The sequence below is a fragment of the Rhineura floridana genome, chromosome 10 (genome assembly GCF_030035675.1).
Source record: "Rhineura floridana isolate rRhiFlo1 chromosome 10, rRhiFlo1.hap2, whole genome shotgun sequence".
NCBI lineage: Eukaryota > Metazoa > Chordata > Lepidosauria > Squamata > Rhineuridae > Rhineura > Rhineura floridana.
Genome location: NC_084489.1, coordinates 58429932 through 58453147, shown reverse-complemented (window position 1 = coordinate 58453147; position 23216 = coordinate 58429932). Strand labels below are relative to the sequence as shown.

The 23216-nt window shown below is 41.2% G+C and overlaps 1 protein-coding gene across 1 annotated transcript in view; it reads left to right on the top strand.

Moving 5' to 3' along the window:
- Positions 1-18245, top strand: part of CUBN (cubilin) — a 221950-nt gene extending 203705 nt beyond the window's left edge. The window contains exons 60-67 of the mRNA XM_061585684.1: positions 3981-4189; positions 5115-5277; positions 6742-6950; positions 9522-9678; positions 9803-9978; positions 11600-11765; positions 15582-15817; positions 17987-18245. Of these exons, the coding sequence (XP_061441668.1) occupies positions 3981-4189; positions 5115-5277; positions 6742-6950; positions 9522-9678; positions 9803-9978; positions 11600-11765; positions 15582-15817; positions 17987-18094 (1424 nt within the window). The 3' untranslated portion in view covers positions 18095-18245. The remainder of the gene's footprint in view (positions 1-3980; positions 4190-5114; positions 5278-6741; positions 6951-9521; positions 9679-9802; positions 9979-11599; positions 11766-15581; positions 15818-17986) is intronic.
- Positions 18246-23216: the final 4971 nt, after the last annotated feature.

Here is a 23216-nt window from a genome sequence, read left to right as displayed (position 1 = left end):
AGGACCTAGTGGGTTTTTTTTTCCCTTTTAACAAAATGATCTTTTGTAATGTTTGAACTCTAGTCTTAAAAATGTACCAGTGTATCAAAAGTTGAGACATCTGGAATTAACCAAGAATGTATCCATCCAGATGGAATTCCAGAGTTATGCCTACGGTGCTTATCCACAACTCCTCATTTCCTCCCGTCTTATTTTGAAGATGCTACTTGAGAAAGACACATTACAGATGTTTGAGATGTGTATAATGAATATGCATTGGGTGTAGAGTGTAGGGATGGGGGAGAATTTCATTTGGTCCACTTTTTTAAGCAAACCAAACTGAATTGTGCCTCCCAGATGAACACGTTTTTAAGTGAACCAACTTAAATTGTACCTCCTGGTCATAGTTCTCCAAATTTTGTGATATAGTTCTCAGCTTTTAAAAAAAGGGGAAAGTACCAAATGCATTAAAATGTATATTTTAGGACAAATATGTACACCAAGATAAAAGACATAGTTACGTATATATATTTAAATATACAATTTGTGATAAAATACATGTTTAAATATAAATATTGTGATAAAATACTCATTTAAACACATTTTTCCCCAATGCCAACCTCAAACCAAGGTTAATATAGAAATAAGACAGAATATAAACACATGCAAAATTGATGTATATCAAAAATGGACTGATCCATCCATCTCTAGGGGAGTGGCACTGCAGCATCTCTGACAGACTCCTTTCATTAGGATATCTAAAGAAAGCCCCCATGCGTGCAGCTCTGTCTATACCATTGACAATCTTGCTTTTCCAGGATCCCCAGCTATATAGAGCAGACGTTCCACATGCATAGTTGCATGCCCAAGCCTATGATATACCTAAAGAGGCTTTTTGATTCTGGGGCATATGTTGGGCACATGATGCAACAACCTGTAAGTCTGGTCAGTGCCTGGATGAGCGCTTGCCTGAGCAGTTTGCCACCTTGAATTCCATCATAGGGGAAAAACAGAATGTAAATAAATAACAAAACACTTTTCTGAATTTCTTTATTAGGGCATGCTGATAATTGTACCCAATCTTAGTAGATTCTTTACTATGATTGACCAGCATCCTGTCTTCACTATGGTGAAATATTTTTTCATATAATGTAGTAACAACAACAACCAAGCAAACTAATGGGTACCTATCTTAATCTGATCAGTATAAGCACCTGATACTTGTGCAGATTCCATGCACTCAGAATTCCTGATAGCCTGACCTCATGTATTTAGATGGTTGCATACAAATGTTAACTGCTTCATTTTTGACACCCAGAAGCCTTTCATAGAGCCTTAGGAATATTAGCCCTGATGTCTAAAGACACAGACACAGCTCCTCCTACTGTTAAAAAAAAAACAAACCTCTATTACATGGTCAAAAGTTACTTGCTTTTATTTTCTTTTTATGTATTCCCTTATCGCCTAAGACAGAGGTTCCCAAACTGTGGTCCGTGAGCTTCATTCAGGTGGTCCATGACATGTCCACATTAAATATTCATATAGCTTTTTAATAGTAACTTTTTTCTTTTTTTATTTCTTCTATTTTATTTTATTTTATTACAATTTGCATTCTAAAGTATAATAGATATATATTATTAGAAATTAAAGAAGCAATTAAAAGACAATTAAAAGCCATATAGCATCAAGTATTGCAATTGCTGCAATAGGCAGTAAAATAATCAAGTGGTCCACCAAGACCCTCAGCAATTTTCAAGTGGTCCATGGGGGGAAAAGTTTAAGGACCACTGACCTAAGGATAATGGTTTTTACTTTTTAAAATTCCTCTGTGTTCCCTAATATTTTACAGATGGATTGTGAAACACACACACACACCACTAGAATCAAAGAGTTACTTGATGCTTTGCTTTGGCTGAAAATAAAATAGCAGTGTATGGCCAGAGAACCACTTGGGTTACTGTTAGAACTTTCTGCCTCCCTCACTAGTAATCACATACCCCAGAAGATAATACTGTGCACTGGGTAATAGGTGGTACTTTTAAAACTCTTACCAACTACCCACCGCCCCCCCCAAAAAAATTAACTGGTGGGATCCTCCTTACGTCATTAGGGCTGGAGCTTTATGAAATCAGGCCTATATGGATGAGCAGCTAACAGTATTATTAGTGACTAGATTGCTACCTTTTAGAGAATGAGTCATATTTTTACAGACTGATCCTAAATTTGATATAGCTGAATAAGTAAGAATGAAGGAATGCAAGAATTCATTCATTCATTCATTCATTCATTTCATTCTTTCATTCTTTCAAATAAGTAATTGGGACAATTTTTAAGTTCAGTGTTTGTTATTTAGACATTGCTAAATAACCAAAAAAAGGCTGCTAAAATCCATTTTAAAGGCTTCTCAAATGTTTCTGTCATGTTAAACTGCAGCCATAGAACAATTACTCTAGTACAGTATTAGGAAGGTATTGTAGGTAGACACACATGTACAAATTGGTGTATAAGCTTGAATTATTTGCATGATTTGAAAAGATTGCAAAAACTATCACAAAATTATGTGTTTGAGAGAGACACCCTTTTCACTAAGGATGGGGGAGAAATTCAATTCAGTTCACATTTAAAGCCAAATTTATCAAATTTGCACTTTCTGAAACAATATGAGAACCAAACCAAAGCCATATTTCGAAATTTGTACGTATGCCTCTCCCCACACAGTTGCAACTTCTGCTTTTCCGGCACTGCCAGTCATGGAGAAATAGCCATCCACATAAACAGTCCTAGATACATAGTCCATATCAGGGATTGCCATTTGGGGGGGGCACATTTTGAATTTTGAGAGAGCAGTGTGGGTGCCAGTCACAAATGGCTGCCATGGGGATGTGACATAACATAAAATTAGAGAGGCTACAGTCATGATGAAGCTTCTCCTATAATTGAATTTGAATTTCTGCCTGCCATACAGCTGTTTAAAGGTACAATAACCCTGTTTTCCCCAATGCCAACCCTAAACCAAAGCCTAGGATGCCATCCTGTACCCACGTACCTGGGAGTAAGCTCCATTAAACACAAAGATACTTACTTCTGAATAGACATGTATTCCATTTTACTGTAAATTAACTGTACAATAAATTCTTATTGAGTGCCTGGTCTTTAGTTCCTGCACAGCAGAAGACATGCCTAAGCCTCTTTGCAAAGTGTTGACATTTGCCTTTTGGCAGGGGGAATTCTTTAACATCTACCCACACTTACTGTGCAGTAATATTTGTAGAAAATAACTTCCAGGGACTACCTGATCTCAGATGAGCCTACCACTAGAAAGATGCATTATGGTTGCTAAGAAAAAAGGAAGGGCAAGCTGCAGAGATTGCAAGGCTAGAACATAAAGCAGAAGCAGGAAAAGTACTCTAAAGGGGAGTGGGGGAACAGTAGCTTTCTAGGATCTCAGGGATTCCTATTGCCTGGTGTCCAAAGAACTCACTTATCAATCACAGCTCTGACTTCACTCATTGGCTAAGACCACTGAGAGGTGGGAGCAGCCAGGCTGGCTCATTTCACAAAAATCACTTAGAAAGGTACCTGCACATTTTGTTTCATAACATTATGTCTAGGAAGTGTGGAAGCTTGTTTTTTTAAAAAATGAAAGCTTAGAGTTTGGGGTCCCTGGCTCAGGGTACCAATGAAAGTCTTCATGAGCACCATGCAATCACCGATACCTTGTTGGTGACCCCTAGTCTATATTCACACTTAATGTTTGGGGCTCAGAAGCAAGGACAGTGTGTGCAATTCTGCTGCCGCTCCACACATTGAACATACTCTGTGAAGGCTTTAGTTCAATAAAATCCAGTGTAAAGCACAGAAGTAATGCAATAATCCCCCCCCCAAAAGCCACCTGTTGATGATAAACATCAAGACAGGGCTGAAAAAGAGATACTGAATATGACAAAAAAATATTGAACATCATTTAAAATACGCAGATGACAGATCTCTGTTTTTAACAGGTCCTCAGCAAGGTTGTGGTGGTTATCTGACAAATTCAAGTTCCAGCTTTGGCTCTCCAGACTCCGACAGGGATGGCAGATATGACAAAGATCTAGAATGCATGTGGATTATAGCCGCCCCTGTAAACAAGCTGATCAATCTCACCTTTAACACTTTTCAACTGGAAGCAGCAGCATCTTATCAGAACTGCCGCTACGACTATGTCAAAGTAAGATCAGTGTGTGCTAATCAAGAAATCCAGCACATTCTCTTTGCTATGTTTTGACCATTGGCTACAAAATAATTTTTGTCCTTACTTCTCTTTTCATTCAAAGCCCCCCTTACCCCAGGAGTAAAGGGAAAGTAATAAATCGTTTTATATGACTCTAAAGGAACATGTCCTGAAGCTTCACAAAGAAAAAGAAAAGAAACGCTTAATTCAAGTTCAGTGAGATAGTAAACATATACTAAATGCTTTGCTGAAAATGACTTCCTTCTTGACATGAAATCAAAATGAGAAATTGACTCCATTCGAACTTCCATGTCTTGGCTTCTTAAGTTGAGAAATGCATGAGTCTTTTGTCTGAGTGTTCCATCCTCATGCTGCTACATTCCCCCTCCCTTCTTGGTATGCTGTGATTAAAGACTTCCTGGGTTACTTAACCATATTTTTCCATTCTGTCCGAACTGGGAAATGATGGTTACCAGAGACAGAATACACCAGGATCTTAAACCAACATAAAATCATGGGTTCCAATCCTGGTTTGTTCCAAACCTGGTATCCATAGTTCCCTGGTTTAGATGTAACAGGAAATTATGTTTAATTAACTTAAGGAGTCTTCTGTCACGGTACACCAAAAAGAGAAGAGGGAAGGACTGATGTGAGGATAAAAAGCTACATCTATACCTGACCTTTATCATTATCAACATCATTGTCATTACATTTATATCCCACCTTTTTTCCAAGGAGTTCAAGATAGTGTCCATGGTTCTCTCCCTGTCCATTTTATCCTCGCAACAACCCTGTAAGAGATAGCAGTCACCAATTTGAACACTCGAACTATTTCCACCAACCATTGACTTAGATGTGACTTGAATTAAAAACTATCATGACACAGTGAGGTGATGTTTTTGTTGCTGTTTTTGTCTTTTAGCTGTACGACGGTAGTAATGAAAATGCTACACCAGTTGGCACATTTTGTGGCTCCAGCATTCCAGCTCACTTTCTTTCTTCTGACAACTTCTTGACTGTTAAGTTTGTGACTGACACATATGTAGAAAGAGCAGGTTTCAACTGTACCTACACTACTGTGGATAGTAAGTATAATTTAATTTTCTTCCCAGGAGATCCCATGAAATATGCCATTTCTTTAACTTACACAACTTCAAGGAGGTTCTCAAAGCTGAAAAAAATCAGCAATTATATAGACTAATTAGCCTGTTTTGCCGATGGCCAGTTAGGAAACTAAAGAACAAAATGGAAGTTTTGCTGTAGAGAGAGCATCCAGCTCCCCAGAGCAGATGGAGGAATGAGATGGGGATTAAAATGCATCCGTCTGGGGAGAAAGGGTTAGGCAGTGGTGGCTGGTGTCCATTGGGACTGATGGGGCAGAAGACAGGGCACCCAACAGTGCGCAGAGCCAGAACCAATTATAGGTGGAAGCAGAGCCAATCACAGGCAGAGTCAATCAGTTATAGTTTTGTCCATATCATCCTTCCTGCTAAGTTCTACAAGGGCAGCAATGCTAATACTAAGGTGGAGGAAGCTGACAGTCACTGCCTCCCTCTGGACCAGTTGCAAGTAAGAAAGCAGATAGGGGGCACTAGCTGAGGACAGATTAAGGTTAGTGGGGCAGAATCACCCTTGCCCTAATGGACCAGCCACCACTGGGTTTGTGAAGATCAGAGGCCCATCTTAGTGGGATTAGAAGCTGAGGCTGAGTTCAGTTATGACTACTGGATCACTGATTTGGTATGAATTTTGCTGCCTTGGGCTCCTACTGGCAGAAAGGGCGGGATATAAATCTAATAAATAAATAAATATAAATAAATAAATAATTTGTATGTTGCTTCAAATATTTTAAAGAGGAAATCAACTTGAACGTCATAGAAATAAATGATGTAAACATAATGATGTAATTGATTAATTTTAGGAATGTAGGAAGGGCAGGTGCATTCTGAAGATATAACTGGGAAGACCCAGTGTGGTGTAGTGGTTAGAGTGTTGGACTAGGACCTGGCAAGCCAGATCCCATTCAGCCATGATGCTTGCTGGGTGACAGTGCCTCAGCCCAATCAATCTCATGGGGTTGTTGTGAGGATAAAATGAAAAGTGGGAAGAATCATGCCTGCCATCTTGACCTCCTTGGAGAAAAGATGGGATATAAATGTAATAAATAAATAAATAATACTGAATCAAATGATTGGTTCATCTAGCTCAGCACTGTCTATGCTGACTGGCAGTGCACTCCGACTTTAGGTTCACATAAGAAGAGCTTTAGGTCCACATAAGAAGGGCCCTGCTGGACCAGGACATTGGCCCATCTAGTCCAGCATCCTGTCGTCACAGTGGCCAGCTAGATGCCCATGGGAAGCCTACAAGCAGGACTTGAGTGCAACATCATGTCCCCACTTGTGATTCCCAGCAACTAGTATTCAGAGGTATACGGGAAGTTATACGTAGCCATCATCCACAGTAGCTACTGATAGCCTTATCCTCCATGAAAGAGTGTGCATAAACCAGCAAGCTAGATTAATCTGTGTTGCTGTTGTTTCTACCAGGACTGTGTGGAGGTGTATATAATGCAACTTCTACCACCCAAACGGCAACATCGCCCTACTTTCCAGAGGCATATCCCCCGTTTATATTCTGCAGATGGGTTATTGACGCCCCTCCTGAGGAACAGGTGAAACTAGGAGTGCAAGAATTCCACCTCCAGCCCACCCAGGACTGCTCTCAGAATTATCTAGAGTTCCAGGACTCACCTCTGGTAAGTCAGCCAGCCCTACTGCTAGCTGTGGGCGAAACAGACTTTTCTTTCTTCAGGATGGCTGGGTGCCAAGGGTGATGGTGATAGCCACTCTGGGTCTTAGAGGTCGATGCAATTTTCCTGCTCTGTCCTTCCTTTTGCCCAGACCTCTCCATTGCCTGATACTGGAGGTCAAACAAGATGTGATGTTAATTGCATGAATGAAATTTATGTGCATATTTTTTTGCTATGCAGTTAGTCACCACAGAGAAGCCTGACCAGCTTCAGAAATGGGGGTGGGGGGAGAGTGTTTAACTCTTTCTCTTCCGGCCAGTTGAGGTTTCACTGAAATGCAAATAGCTTTAGAGGGGTGATTTTAGTTTGGAGAAGAGCCATAGCTCAGTGGTAGAGCATCTGCTTTGCATGCAGAAAGTCCCAGGTTCGATTCCTAGCATCTCCAGGCTGGGAGAGAACCTGGCCTGAAACCTTGGAGAGCCACTGCCAGTCAGTGTAGACAATACAGAGATAGATGGAGCAATGGTCTGACTCAGTGCAAGGCAGCTTCCTGTGTTCCCCACCTTCCATGGTCTTGAGCTGTCCAAGCTTAATCACAGCTGCTATTTCCATAGCAAAAAACATGCATGTGAATTGCATTCATGCAATTAATGTCACGTGTACTTTGCTCTGAAATGGGAGAGCTGGTGGGATCAGCTTAAGGCTCATGTCTGTGGGTGCAACTTCCGACAGGCATATGGGGTCCCAGAAAATGATGCATCGACCTTGCTGAAATTCAATAGGCCTGGGCTGAGCAACCAATTTCATTACATTTTGGTCTCACTGGCACTCAGTCATTGAATGCCCTGCCATCCTGAAGCTTCCCACTCTATGCATATTGTGCGTACTTTTTAATGCAAGATATACACTTTTCATATAAAATACACACTTTTCAATTCATTCATCAGTAAAATACACATTTTAATGTATCTTTATGTGAAAGATGTACTTTTGTGTGCACTTTTTGCACATTAAAAATGCCTCGCAAAATCTGGAGAAGTTCATAGTCTGACTAGGAGTTGCATTCTAATTCACAAGCAAGTTCAGGAGCATCAGATCAGGTTAGTCTGCTTTGAAAAGAGGACCAAATATATCCCTGCCCTATCCCTAATCTGGTTCTGGTCAATACCTGGGTGTGTGACCACCTGAAAATCCCATGTGCCCTAAGCTCCATAACAGAGAAATATATATATATATATATATATATATATATATATATATATATATATATATATATATCAAAAACAACAGCAATATGCCCTAAAAACGGATCACTTCTAGAAGGCTTTCTAGATTTATCTCACACTTTGCTGCCCTTCTCCATGGTGGGGCCGACTTGTGGAGGCTATACAACAAGCTCCATAGAGAAGGTGGCTGGGTCCAAGATTGCTGGGATCTTGTGGTATTCCCTGAGAATCTCTGAGCTATCATGAGACTTCTGGAGGAGATGGGGCTTACCTTGGTTTAAAAGAACCCAGACCACACAACCTGGCTTGTTCCATAATCCCTCAGGTTAAATATGTTGCTGGGAATTGCATTGGTTGCTGGCTGACGGGACTGGGATTTTTGCTTGCGCCTGATTGGCTCATGGCATGAGGCTTTCCCTTATCCCTCAGCAAGAGATGGTTGCACTGTTACGCATTGTTTTTCATTTCCTGTCATAACTTGGGCAGCATAAAGCATTGGGCAGGATCAGTGACTCCTTATGGGGTCTTGGGGGCAGTGTGTTAGGCCTTGGCCCTAGATTGGGGGGCCAGGCCTTTCACCACACATCCCAGGTTGCCAGCTAGAACTCAGATGCTTGGCCTGCTCCACATTGGGATTGTGACGTTGGCAACTGGAAGTGGCAAACAGACTAGGTGCAGCCATCGGAGCAGGCTGTCCAATATATGATCCTTGCCCTATGCCTTTCCAACTTTGCATCGTTTTCTGTATTCAGTCCTTGCCCTATGCCTTTCCAACTTTGCATCCTTTTCTGTATTCAGTAAAGTTGTGGGCTGTATTTACCCATATCTGGTTCTATTTGTCTTTTCTTCCTCTCCCAGGGGCTAGGCACTTTGCACATGACACACAACTGTATTAGTCCTTTCTCCCTTTAAGTTAGGAATACTGTGATGAAAGGACGTTCAGAGCCTCTAACTAAAGAAAGAGATATTAGAGATTGATGCTGGGGTGCAAAAGTGGTCTATCTGTTGTTTTTCCAGGTATCCTTTTTTCAAAAGTTGAATGAGCACTTATATGCTAGAATGGAACAGCAGGGAATGCTTGACTTCTATCATAGTCTGAAAAAAAAATTTTTGAAAAACTTTCTTCCAGAAATTAGGGAGTGGGAGGGAAGAATTGTCACTCAGTACCAGGGATGTCACAAGCACTAGCAACTGGATGCCCATGACGCTTATAAACCACAGTTCACATGGCACTATTTCCTACAATAGTCATGCAAACTAACATGCAAATGTCATAGCAATGTGTCACAATCTGTTAGGAAAGTCTCCTTGATTTTTGCAATGCCTTGTCTTCTTGTTTATTACATTTCAGGGAAATCAAGAACATGGTGATCGTATCCACCGATTCTGTGGCTCAGAAAAGTTTGTGATTCCTGAGTTTTACTCTTACAGGAGAACTGCCATTGTAATTTTCAAATCAGAAGCCTATATGATAAATAATGGACTCAGCTTCTCCTATCAAGCTTTAGGTAAAATTTTAACCCTGCTTCTTATGGGCACAAAATTTTTGCTTAGCATGGATAGTAAAGTGCTAAAGGTGTGAAGTTATTGTAAAATGTAGAAATGATTCTTGTTGTTGTTGTCTCTTGCTAGGCTGCAACAGGGAATATAACCAATCATTTGGCTATTTGAAAAGCCCTGGCTGGCCTAATCCTTACCCTCATAACCTGGATTGCACCATTATTCTACGATCCCCACTAAATCACACCATCTCTCTCTTTTTCAATTCCTTTAACCTACAAGATGATGGGTGTCATGACTTCTTAGAGGTATGACCATTAGGGATGTTTGAGAATTTTGACAAAAATGGAGATGTAAAGGGAAATTGCCAACATTTGCTTAGTCATCCCATGTCCCAAACAGAAATCAATCCAGTGAATGCAATTGGCATTCATGTTGTTGTTGCTTTCAGTCTGCAAACGATATGTAAATTGATTACATTTTTCTCCATTTGCATTGTGTTTGCTTTGCATTGAAATGAATGGAGTGGAATAACGTAATGACAATGTAATTTATGTAATTAATTATGTAAATTACATAAATTACATTACTTGCATAATTTTGCCACGGTGGACAGCAAGACAAATAATGTAGTTTTTGGTGAAAGACAAACAGCAGCAGAATGGAAACAGTGCTGCATGCAGTGAATACAGAGCAGAACAGAAAATTATGCTTTGTTACATAGCTAGTGACAATAATCTGCTTCATAGACTCTGGTCATTATGCAGGATTCTCCTGCAATGCTGATCCCTTGCCTGATTTCCCTGACCCCTGATTTCATGTCTTCCATTGTCAAGGTTCAAGGTTTCGTTTATTACGGTCAATGACCCATCAAGTCTTCCATTGTCATCATTGGCCAGGGTTCATTGCCCAATGAGCCACATGACTTAATATTGTGGTCTTTTGCGGTGCTAATAGGTTTGCAAATGCCCCAGCATTTGATATGGTGGTAGTAGTAGTAGTAGTAGCTGCACTCAACACACATCCATGAATCCATAAGGCCAGTCACAATATATCTATATATTTAAAGTCCACATGTGGCAAAATTTGAGACCACAGCAGACCTTGAGGTTGGAACTTCAGATAGGTTGGGCAAGAATTTGATCTGTGTGCCAGCACCATGCTCTGGCCACAGAAGGGAACTACAGGAAACCAGGCCAAACGGGCCAAACTAAGTGCAACATCATTCACGCCATTAGTACTTGCATGAATTAGAAAGTAAATTACAGGAGCATGACCCCTTATCTGGATCAGGACTCTGGCATGGAGGGTAGAGAGCTTTAACTCTTTGCTGTGGTCCCAGTCCAGATTTGGTCTTATATGCCTGCTATTTACATGGGAGTGAGTGGGGTTTCATTGGACATTGGAGTTAATGGGAGGTTTTTTCCAATGCAAATATCAGGCATTGGGGCCTCAATCTAGATTGAGACTGCAACAGGGGGGAAAGGGGTTAAAGCCCACCTTCCTTAAAACAGGGTTCCAATCCAATTACCTCCCTCCCATACCTGCAATTTACTTTTAACAAATATATCACGCAATTGTTAGGTCACAGCTAATCTAATCCTAGGATAGATGATAGGCCAGAATAGGTTGCATGATATTCCCTGACTCCTATAAAAACTTCCAGATCTGAGCATTAAGAGGACTCTGCTGCTGTATTCCAAGTGACAGGTCTGCCGCTGTTGCCATGAGTTAGGTTTGACTCAGATATCATGCTGATCAACATGTCAGCATTATGACAAAGCAATCGTAGAGATCATCCCTTAAAATAAGATGAAAGATACCTGCTTATATAGTGGTTCATCTTCAGTCATGTTACTTTTATCATTTGCAAAGATGTTCATCTTTGACAATCATGCATTAATAAAGGCTTTGTATATTTTTCTAAAGGTCAGAAATGGGAGTGATGCAAGGTCTCCACTGCTTAGCATGTACTGTGGAAGCAGCTTACCCAATCCTGTTTTTGCTAAAAACCATGTTCTATATCTACATTTCAAAAGCGACATCCTAGTTTCCAATGAAGGATATGAGATTACATGGACTTCATCACCAACTGGTACTCACTATGACTTCAGTTCTAAATCAATGGATTTGATTGATTGATTGGTTGAATTAATTAATTATTTCCATTTATATCCTGCTACTTAGACTTACAAGGTTCTCTGGGCAGCTTACAAACTATTTAACATGATGTTAAGACTTAATTTAAAATACAGCCATTAAAACATTAGAATGACATCCACAAACCATTTATTGCCAGTCAACTAGAACACTGTCTGAATATCTGCTGAATATCTGTCTGAATATCTGAATTCAGATATTCACTGTCTGAATATCTGCTGAAATAAAAGCTTATTATTTCAGCAGATATTTAGACAGTGAGCCCAACATTTTTTTCTGGAAGGTAAGGACTGAACTAGTCTAGTGGACGTCGTTACAGAAATAGTTCCAGAAAAAGGCCACTGCTATTCAGAGCACTGCTTCTCGTTCTTGTGAATCTAACGTCTATCAATGAGCAATCTTGAAACAAGGCCTCTGATGATAATTACGGCAGGGATGGGCAATCTTTGACCTTCCAGATGTTGCTAGACTACATCTCCCATCATCCTTGACTATTGGCCATGCTGGCTAGGGCTGATGGGAGTCCAACAACATCTGGAGAGCCACAGGTTGAAATCGGTCAAAGAAAAAGTACTCTCCTAAGTATACTGGGTCAAAGCAGGCTAGGGCTTTATTTAAAGGTTAAAACTAGCACTTTGAATTGTGCTAGGAAACAAACTGGGAACCAATGCAGCTGTTTTAGCAACCCTGTTATGTGTTCCTTTTGAATACTGGCAGCATTTTGAACTAGCTTCAGCTATGGGGTGATATATAAATGTAATAAATAAATAAATAAATCTTCAAAGGCAGCCCCTTGTACCGTACAGTGTATTACAACAGCCCAGTCTGGAGGTTCCATACGTTACCATGGTCAGGTTATCCTACTTCTCCAGAAGGGTCTGCAATTAGCCAACCAGACTGAACTGCTAAAAGGTGATCCTGGCCATGGCTGCTGCCTAGAAATTCAGGAGCAATGCTGGGTCCCACAATACACTCACACTATGCACCTAATCCTTCAGGGGCAGAGTGACACAGAACAGGGAGACCTCCAATTCCTAACTCAGCCAGGCCCCTCACTGTGAACATCTCCATCTGAAGCTCAGTCTGGATAAGGCTTGGGGCCACAGGTTCTGAAGGATTCCCTTAGGGACCTGTCCACAGAAGCAGCTAGTGGGGGCAGCACCACGCACCTGACCTTCTGGCATCACTGCCACTTACTAGGAAGAAGAGGGGGAGAGGTGAGGAGGAAGGGAGGTTAGTGCCATGCAGGCAACTGCAAGACCACTGGATTGGCTCTGCTGGTGCACCCATACAGTACCAAACTCCCCATTGTCTCTCTCTGCCAGTGATTGGCAGTGACACTGGTGCTGTGATGCCAGGTGTGGGGTGTCATCCCTCTCCACTGGCCGCTGTTGCCTATACATGCCCTGATGTCATCAGTTGAGGCCCTTCTCTGATTCCCCCTGCCAACTGAGATATGGCAGGTAGGTACAAGTGAAAGGGCCTTCTTTATGGTGTCCCCTTGCCTGTGGCCAAGGAGAGGGGAGCCCTCATGGTGCCAAACCAAAACACAAAATGCAGGGCTGGTGAGATAATAAAGACAATTTATTACCCCACCAACCCTGCGTTTTGTTTTTTTGCTTGGCACCTTGAGGGCTCACCTCTGCTTGGTCTGTGTCCTCTTGCCTGTGCAGGGCCTCCCTAAGTATTCTAGCCCAGCATCCTTTCAGCACCAGGCAACCCCTTTTTTTTTTCCTCCCAGGCTTTTAAAATCTGCTGCATTTCATTTCCTGGTTTCTTAATTATCTTTTTCTAGCATCTTTTAATGTGTGTTTTTTTAAACTCTTTCCTATTTTAGGGTTGTATTGTGTGGTTTTTATAATATTTTAATATCAAGCGGAAAAACCTATTTTAAAATTGTAATGCTGCTTTCATGTCTTTGCTGCTGTTGTGCTTCCTTTCCTTTCCTTTCTTTTCTTTTGTACGATACCCAGAGAGCAATAGCTATTGGGCATCTGATAAATTTACCAAATAAATAATGGGTGAGATCCAACTAAATAATACTCAAAGTAGGCCCATTGAAATCAATGGATTTTAGTTATGTAAGTCCACTGATTTCACTGGGTGTCCTCAGAGTATAACTAACATTTGATATCACCCATGATAAATACATAAATTAGTCTATCAGGCCTCTGCACACCTTATCAGAAGTGCCATTTCCTTACTATTCTCCATTTGACAAGTAACTAAATGTGCAGCCCAGTCCTATAGCAGTTTCATAAGGATGTGGAACCCTCTCCCAGAAATTTCATAAGGATGTTAAAAAGCTAGAAGTGTCACAGGCCAAAAGAGTCTTTGAGAGTAGGGGCTAAAATAAAACAAAGTAATTGAACACTGCTTAATCTTGGGAAAGTCTGGTAAAGAATTGCTTTGTGCATTAGCAGTCTGCTAAATATATTACCTTCCATTTAAATTCAGAACCATCCTCTCCACTTGAGAGCAACCACTGTGGTTCTTCTTGCTACTTGCTTGCCATATATCTCAATTAACATCTTTGATAGTGAAGCTATTCTTCTTTAGTCATGCAAAGCCTCTTTATGTGATTCTCAATTATCTGTCTGCCAGTGTTTAATGACTTCAAGAGCAGAGGCCAAATTCTCTCCTTCTGTCAGTTAGCGTTGCTAACTTTTGACTCCAAAACTGCCTATAATAAAAATACCTCTGAGCATGGATAAAGTGCCTTTCAATTGTTTCCCTATTGATGCTTCACTGGATTAGTGAAAAAGGCAGTCTTGAGCAGGAGGACAAAGAGAGACTGGAGGCCCTGAGACTTACAAGCTAGCTAGCTTGGCTAGGGCTATGCCAAGACAGTTAGCTGCTTGAGACAGAGCAGCAAATGGCACCTGTTACCCCATCTTCCAAGTCAAGGTTCATATTATCCAAGTCCATAGTATCCAGTAACTCATGTTATTTTGGCTTTTGGGTCAGAAAATCCAACAAGCACCATTCCCCCTCCCTGGCAGGAAACAACATTTCAAAAGACATTTTAAAAATAACAATTTCCTGCCCTTTCATGACACTCAAAACTTGCTGTTCAAGATGGCTGCCTGCCTATTGGTAGGGCCAGCCCTGAGTTTGGCTGTAGTCTATGTGCAGCCAAGTTCATGTGTGTAAACAGACTACACAGTGCAGGAAGATGTCTGCCCCCACCGTGTGCCTCTTTTAAGAAGATAGGTCTTGCACAATGGGGATTAGATGCCCCCCACCTCACACATACAATTCTATATTTTTTCTATATATGTATCCAGTACTTAGGTATATATAAAGGACTGTACAGGTGAAATAGTATATTGTCATTCACCTTATTTATTAAATTTTTATTTGCTTGATATATGAAACATAAATACATGTATATTATGTTTTATTTGTAATTGTCTTCCTATCAAATCAGGCCAGTTGGATTTAAACAACAACAAAAACCCTCATGTGGTCTTCCTCGTGCCCTCATGCCCTTATGAAGTGCTTCCCATAGGCATCTGGTTGGCTACTGTGAGAACAGGATGCTGCACTAGATGGGCCATTGGCCTGATCCAGTAAACTCCTATTACATTCTTACGTTCTTAAGTTTATTTGACAAATGCCACACATACCATGATACAGAACAAGCACTGATGGATCCTCCCTGACTCCTATGTTTATTGCTGAATATGTTGCCCCATCACAAAATGCATTGTACAACTAATTTTTTAGCACTAACATTCTCTGTTTCTAGGATGTGGTGGCACCTTATATGGTGAGACTGGTTCATTAACCAGCCCAGGGTACCCTGCTTCTTACCAGAATCAGACAGACTGCGAGTGGACAATTAAAGCCCCCCAAGGAAGAGTTATTACAGTTATTTTTGCTTTCATCAGCATTGATGATCCAGGTGACTGTACAAGCAACTACCTGAAACTCTATAATGGACCAGACAGTAGCCATACATCCATTGGACCATACTGTGGAATGGTATGTTTTAATTTTCTTACTATACAATATTTGTCAGCATGAGTTCTGGCTCTGTTGCTCGTTGTATTATATACCTGATCATTCCAACAGAAAGGCTGTAGTGACATCTAGTGGGGTTTGTGCTAAAGTGTTCCTTTTTTTTAAAGCTCTTTTTGTGTGTGGGTCCCAAATATTTATTGATATCTGGATTCTAACTTTCACACCTTTCATGTTGCACATTGTATCTGTTAAGGGGAATGTAAGTTGAGTGGTTATGAACAAAATAAAATGCCATTATGCACATTCACCAGGCTTCATGGAGAATGTGCATATAATCCTTCCATGAGGAGGGAACTGTACACATTTCCCAGGCAATATAGATAATCTCCAACAGGCCTTGGGGAACATGTATATACCTCCTGAATTCTGTACATTCTCCAGCCGTTATGCATAATCCCAAACAGGTCTTGGGGAATGTGCATATCTTGGCTGAATTTTGTACATTCTGTGGCCATTACGCATAATCCCCAACAGCTCTTGGGGAATGTGTGTATCTCAACTAAAACTGTACATTCTCTGGGCAATATGCACATTCTCTCGTCAGTATGCGTTGTGTCCAAGAAACATGCCTTTATTTCTATCTCTTGTTCAGAAGCATGCAATCTGCGCCCTTTGGACTACTTCTGGCCACTGCCTAATCTTACGTGGCCAACAACATATCCTCCCACTGATCAAGCAGGTGGGGGGGCATATAAAGATTACCTTTTTTCTGAAATCCCCTTTTCACTATTGTCACTTGTTCCCCAGCTAGCTGAGCAGCACAAGGGGGACTGCAAGGAAAGTTTTAAACCTTCTCTTTTTCTCCCACAATTCTGATGGAAATTGCCCCCCATGCTGCTTGCTTGCTTATTTCTTTCTCCTGGAAAAAGCTTAATAGCAGCATGGGGTCAATCATCATGGGAATCACAGGGGAGGAAAGATTTAGCCAGGTGAGGAAGGATTGCCTAGCAGGGAAAAGGGGGCTGGGAGAGAAAGAGTGTGGAGTACCTCTGATCCTACACACTGCCGTTTCTGTCCCCACATACTGTTGAGAGATGACTCCAAGAGAATCCAGTTCCTGGTGGATAAGAGAGAGGGAATGGCAGAAGGAGATCCAGTTCTTAGTCCAAGTTCCTCATTCCCCTGTCCCATCTCCCATTCCACCTGAATGTGGATAGGGGCTGTGAGAGGCTGCTGCTCTGAAGCGCTGATCCCTCTATAAAAACCATTAGTGCATCAGTAATTTGTATGCTGCTGGCTACTGCTGGCACGTTCATATTTCTCTGGAGTAGGGCCATGTTGATTTAGGGTGCATCTAGACTGGATTGTTGTTTGCAGGTACATTTTGCAACATGTCCTTGCAGCAACAGTAGTTTATGAATCATGGATTTATAATGGACTGTTCACACATCATTCTGCTTTATTAGCTATTCTGTGGTGTTTCCACAATGTTGCTGCATTATTGGCATCTGGAGAAGCCCTCTTGCCCTATATCACAACGAAAGCAAAACAAACAAAAAAACACTGGATCATTTGTGGTATAAAAGTTATAGGATTTTAGCAGGAAGGTGCAAGTTATGCACTGATTGGAAATGAAGCAGTTTGTCTGCTCCAAACTTTTGCAGACACAAACAGTATTGAAAGCAGGATTGTATATAAGCGTCCCAATACCACTATGAACACAAATAATCATGAATTCATAATGGAAAGGATTCTGGAGGGACTTTAATTGGGGTCACTTCCAGGCGACCCGTTTCTTAAGCATTTACACAAAAAATGGTTCGTTTACACAAAATTTGCAAAGATATTAGACAATGTTGGGTACTGATTGAGCATTCAGTCTGATTTGTTTACAGAAAGGTTATACAATGTTGCATCAAGCAACTATTATCCCATATTTTCCAGTTCATTTCCTTGTCACTTTCCTTATTGCAAATCCAATTTTTTTGTGTATGTGGGGGGAAGCAGGTTTGTTGTGCAAGAGTTCCAAATCAGCTTTAATTACATGACCTGAATTTGCCTGTACAAGATTGAATCCCACCTGCAAAATCACAACAGTTTGAAAGCACTCTGTGTAGCATTCTTAGATAAAGGAATGTGTTCTGTGTGAAAGCTTCTGTAATTTTTTTTCAAATCTCCCTTTTCTTTCAGGACACAAACATTGTTCCATTTACAGCTTCATCACATCAAGTGGTCATAAAATTCCATTCAGAATATGTAACTCTACCATCGGGATTTAGGCTAACTTGGAACAGCTAAAATAATGCTCCTGTGAAGGGGGTGGGATATCTTTATTAATCAGCACTTCTCTGTATTGAAGAACTTCAAAAAATTTAATTGTCATCATCAAGACAATAAAATGATTTTAGGCAATGCATTTACTTATTTAAAAATTCAAACAATTTTGAGCTCCTTGGTTTTGCCTGTAAACATTTATTTGCTAGTGGGTATGCAATGTTGAAAATGACACCACATGAGAGATGAGTGCTCCTAAAAAGCTATTCTCCAAAAAGCACTTTTCCATATAGACAAAGGTAAGACTGGAACATTGCCAACAATACGTGTAGCAGCTTGAGGTTAAGGAAAGTCTGCTTGAAATAAAACCATTCGAGGAGATGGGGGTGAGGCATCAACTAGCATTCCTGTTGAATATAGAAAATTATATTCAGTTCTTGGATACATGAATTTGTCTAAAATTCACATTCATACAAATAATGCTTAAGGTTTGGGACATTTACGCATTTTCAAAAAATAAGAATGGTTCATTATATTTACATCCATAGTATTTCGGATCAGATACAAAAAGAATGAACAAAAACCCTTGTGCAACTTTACATTTAAAATATGTAGTAGCTAATATTGCTGAACATAAGAATGCACTAAACCCATGCCTACACAACTTGCAATCCTCCAAATCAAACACATCTACCACCCACATTTTGGATTATAATCTGAAGGCACATGAGTCTACCAACTTGCTGAAGTTATGCGTGTCTGGGGCTGGTCAGTGCCTGGGTGGCTGAGTGGATGAGAATCCAGAGGTTTCAAAACTGTAGTCCGCAAGATTCACTCAGGTGGTCCATGGAGTGTCTGTGGATTTGTGGTTGAAGATGGGAGATGGCACATCCATTGAATTATATATCCATATTGATTTTTAATTGTATTTTTATTGCTTCTTTTCTTACATTGTATTTTATCATATTACAATCTGAATTCTATAGAAATCTTACAGAATCTAGCCGAGCACATTACAACTGCTACAACAAACAGAGAAATCATTAAGTGGTCCACCAAGGCCCTCAGCAATTTTCAACTGGTCCAGGGGAGGGGGAGAGATTGTGAACCAATGCCATATGTGGTGCCTTCAGTTCCATGACAAAAAAAAATTAAAATATAAATGAAATAAATAAAACAAGTTTTAGCCTTCCATGTTCATGACAATCCTGTTTTTTCTTTCTGTCAGATAGCAAAAACAATTTTATTTAGAACCTAATGGTACATAATATGTTGCTGGAATTTTGTTAGGTAGGCCACAGGTTGTGTGGGTTTGGATTTGTCCAAAGTATAAGTATTTCTTCAGAGAATCCACAAGTTAATACCTTTCTTGTTTGATGTGATGTGGTTCACATTGCTTTTGCCAGTGACAGTCAATTTCCTTGGGCTGCAAGGATGGATCAAAGCCATGATGAGCCCTGGGCTAACAGGCTGTCGTTGGACCAGATCTGGCACCAGGCATGTCAGGGCCCTTGGGCACCAGGCATGTCAGGGCCCTTGGGCAGCAGGCATGTCAGGGCCCTTGGGCACCAGCCTGTCTTGGGCCCCGGCACCCAGATGCATGCCCCATCTACCTTTTCCTTGAAGTGAATATTGGCCGCACTATGCGCGCATGCCTGCCATCAACCAAGATGGCAGCAGGGGCATCAGGCGGATTGTGGAAGGGAGCGCTACCCATCCACCTTAAGAAGGGGCCCTTCAGGGGCCTTCAGACAGGGCCCAACCTGGCCACACTCTAGCACCAGCCCTGAGTTGGACCCTCTATTCTGCCCCCATACGTCTGATATTAACATGCATGCACACACACGCTTAGTCAAAGAAAACTATGTACAGCAATCCAAAATAAGATTACTACATGTCTTGGTGGAACATCATTGCCCATGCTTTACTACAGGCAAAAGACTGCATCAAATTTCTCCCCCGCCCCTATTAACAATAAACACAGGTTTGAGGTGGGGTGGGGTGGGCTCCCTCCTACAGACCTCAGTTTCTCCAGTTTGATGAGATGTACATTATCACATGAAGGGGTCTTCTTAAGCACAAGGGACAGAGGGGCCACATTCCTGACCCTGCTTCTAGCATTATGCAGCTTCTCTGCCCGTGATGTCACATGTTGAGAGTAGATGTCTGCCCAAGGAGCTTCACCCTCTATTTTGGACTACATCTTCCATCATCCCCAGCCAGTAATGGCCAATGATCAGAGATTATGTGAGTTATAGTCCCAAACATCAGGAGGGCCCTAGGCTGGGAAAGGCTAGCCTAGAGGAAGCCTACCGATCTGCATGTAAGTGTCCCCCAATTTTTTATGAGTTTTTATTTAAAAATGCCACCTGGCACCCAGTCCTTCTGCAGGTAGTAGACTGACTAGAAAGTGTGGATTCTCTCTTCCCCATACTTTTTGTGCACATAAGCAGTAAATGCAAAGAAGAGAGAGCACATTATAAGACACGGAAGTTAGCCCATGCCTTAATCTGGCCTTGTTAGGCTGGTGGAGCAAACCCTTCTTAGCCAAGTAGCTCAGGTGATACAATCCTCCCTGCTCAATCATGATATCATTACAAGATATTGAGAGCACCTCGCAACTGCTCTGCCCTTCAGGAAAGGAAAGGACACCTCAGAGACCTCTCCTTCATTACAGGGGACTTCACTATATTGTCTCATTTTGTGGTTGCCAAAATGAACAGAAGGGTTGGACCAGGTCAGAGTTCTTCAACACTGGGTCCCCAGATGTTGTTGGACTACGCCCTCCACAATCCATTAGCCATCTTAGCCAATCATCAGGGATGATGGGAGTTGTAGTCCAACAACATCTGGGTACTAAGGTTGCTGGACTAGTTGATCTCAAAGGACCCAATTTGATGATTCCAAATAAGCAACGTGATGTTAAAACAATGTCTCCTTTTTAAATGGTTGTAAATTTCTGTGCTGTGCTATTATCTTCTGTTTTATTGATACTGTTGTTTTAGTATCTGAGTTATTTAACTTTATCGGCCAGGATCCAAGACATTACTTTAGGTGCACCCAAGGACTTGAACATGCACAGTGGGATTTTTTTTTCACTCCCCTTCCCTTTTGAACAGCAAACTCCCATTCCATATCAAAATGTAATGGCTCTGAAGTGCTCCCTTAGTTTCAAAAGCAGTTTCCCATGTCGAGGAAGACAAGCAAACATTGCTTGGGCACATGGAACAAGTTGCACTCATGTTCCTTGGGCCCCAGCCAAAGACTGTAAATTGCCTTAAGTGGGTTTTAACAGAAAGATGAATACATTTAATAACTAGATAAATAGAACGGAAGTGGTGCACAAGCCTCTCAAATGCGGTTTTTGACCTAGGCAGTATGGCTTGCAGAGTAAAGTCAGTTGTGGAGCTGTGTCGCCCATTCCAAAAGCCACACACAAGGGATGTTTGTGCCAGTTTCAACCTGGCAGATATGCTATGCAAAGCGAAAGGGTTCTTAAGAAGTCTCTGCCATTAGATCTGAACCAAGCTATCACCAAGATGTGTGTGTTGGGATGGGGAAGGAATCCAGAAATCATTCACATGTAACCAGTTGGCCATCAGTAGCTTCCTTTACATTTTTTGTAGGCATTTTTTTTTAATGGATCTTTCGTCATCCTGGAATTGTTCTGCCCTTATATGTTTGCTTATCCTGGGGACGGTGGATGGCACTTAAGGATGCATTTAGGCAACTGGTTGCCATACTCCTATCATCTCTAATTTAACATTTCTCACAAGAATTACATAACTGCAGAATCATGGTTGTAGGTGGTCATTTGGGAGCTGGGTCTAGTTGCCTTTCACCTCTGCAATGTCTGTGTGGACATTACCAGTTGCTGGAAACCAAGGAGGGGAGAGTGCTCTTATGACCAGATCCTGCTTGTAGGCTTCCCATAGGCATCTGGTTGGGCACTGTGAGAACAGCTTGCTGGGCCAGATGGGCCATTGGCCTGATCCAGCAGCCTCTTCTTATGTTCTTATGAATGCTGGAACTGAGAAGTGTGCCTTTATTTCACCAGTATCCTAGATTCCTTTGGACATGCTCTTCTTGATTATGTGTTTCATCACACTACTGAAGATAAAAAATGAGGAAGATAGTGCAGATCAAGCACCTTCAGAAGAGATATATATATATATATATATATGCTTTAACTACAGCTCTTTCTGCCAGTCCCTAGCAACATGTTTTTGTAGAAAGGAAATAGGCTCTTTTGATCCAACAAATATATGTAGGTGGGAGGCCTCAGAAACTAAGTGAACTACTTACTGCTAGCATCTCCTGCCTGGCAAAGGCTGCCCACACAGCTTGCTAAATCAGATGTAATATGTTTGCAGTTCACCCTGGGGACTGCTTGCCAGTGGCAGGTATAACCAAAAGTTGGTGTCTCACATACACATCTCACACACAGGGCACATCAGTAGTTTGCCAATCAAATCCAAATCTTTATTGCTCAGCTAAAGGCCACAGCTGGTCGTATAACAGTAGAATAAAAAAGTGGGTTGGCATTCAAAATATGATTAAAACAAACTAATCACCGAATCCATTGCAATGTAGCTTGCCAATCAGCTTAGAATTACGGAAAAAATACGTGCATGTATCCCTTAAGTTTTGACCAATTAAAAACTACCAAATCACGAGGTCCAGATAGCATCCACTTGAGAGAGTTCTTAAAATACTCAAACATAAAATTGCTGATCTAACAATAATATGTGACATGTTCCTAAGATCAGCTTCTCTACCTGAGGAATGGAAAGTGGCCAATATAACAAAAAATTTAAAAAGAGGTCCAGGAGAGGTCCGGATAATTACAGGCGCATAGTTTAGTACCTCTTCTGGGGAAAACTGGTGGAAAACATTATTAACTGATGTTAATAATTAACAAAACTGCAAAACACATAGAAAGACAAATCTTGCTGAAGAAGAACCAGCATGGCTTCTATAAAGGTAAGACCTGTCTAACTAAACTTTTAGGGTACAATCTAACTTGCATTTATGCCAAGCTGAGGGGAGTTGGATTTGGTGGATCTCCAGCTGAGCTTGACAGGGTCCTGGCTCAGCTGAGCTATGCTGGCAGAAGTCCCTCAGCCCGGCTCAGCCAGGGTGCACC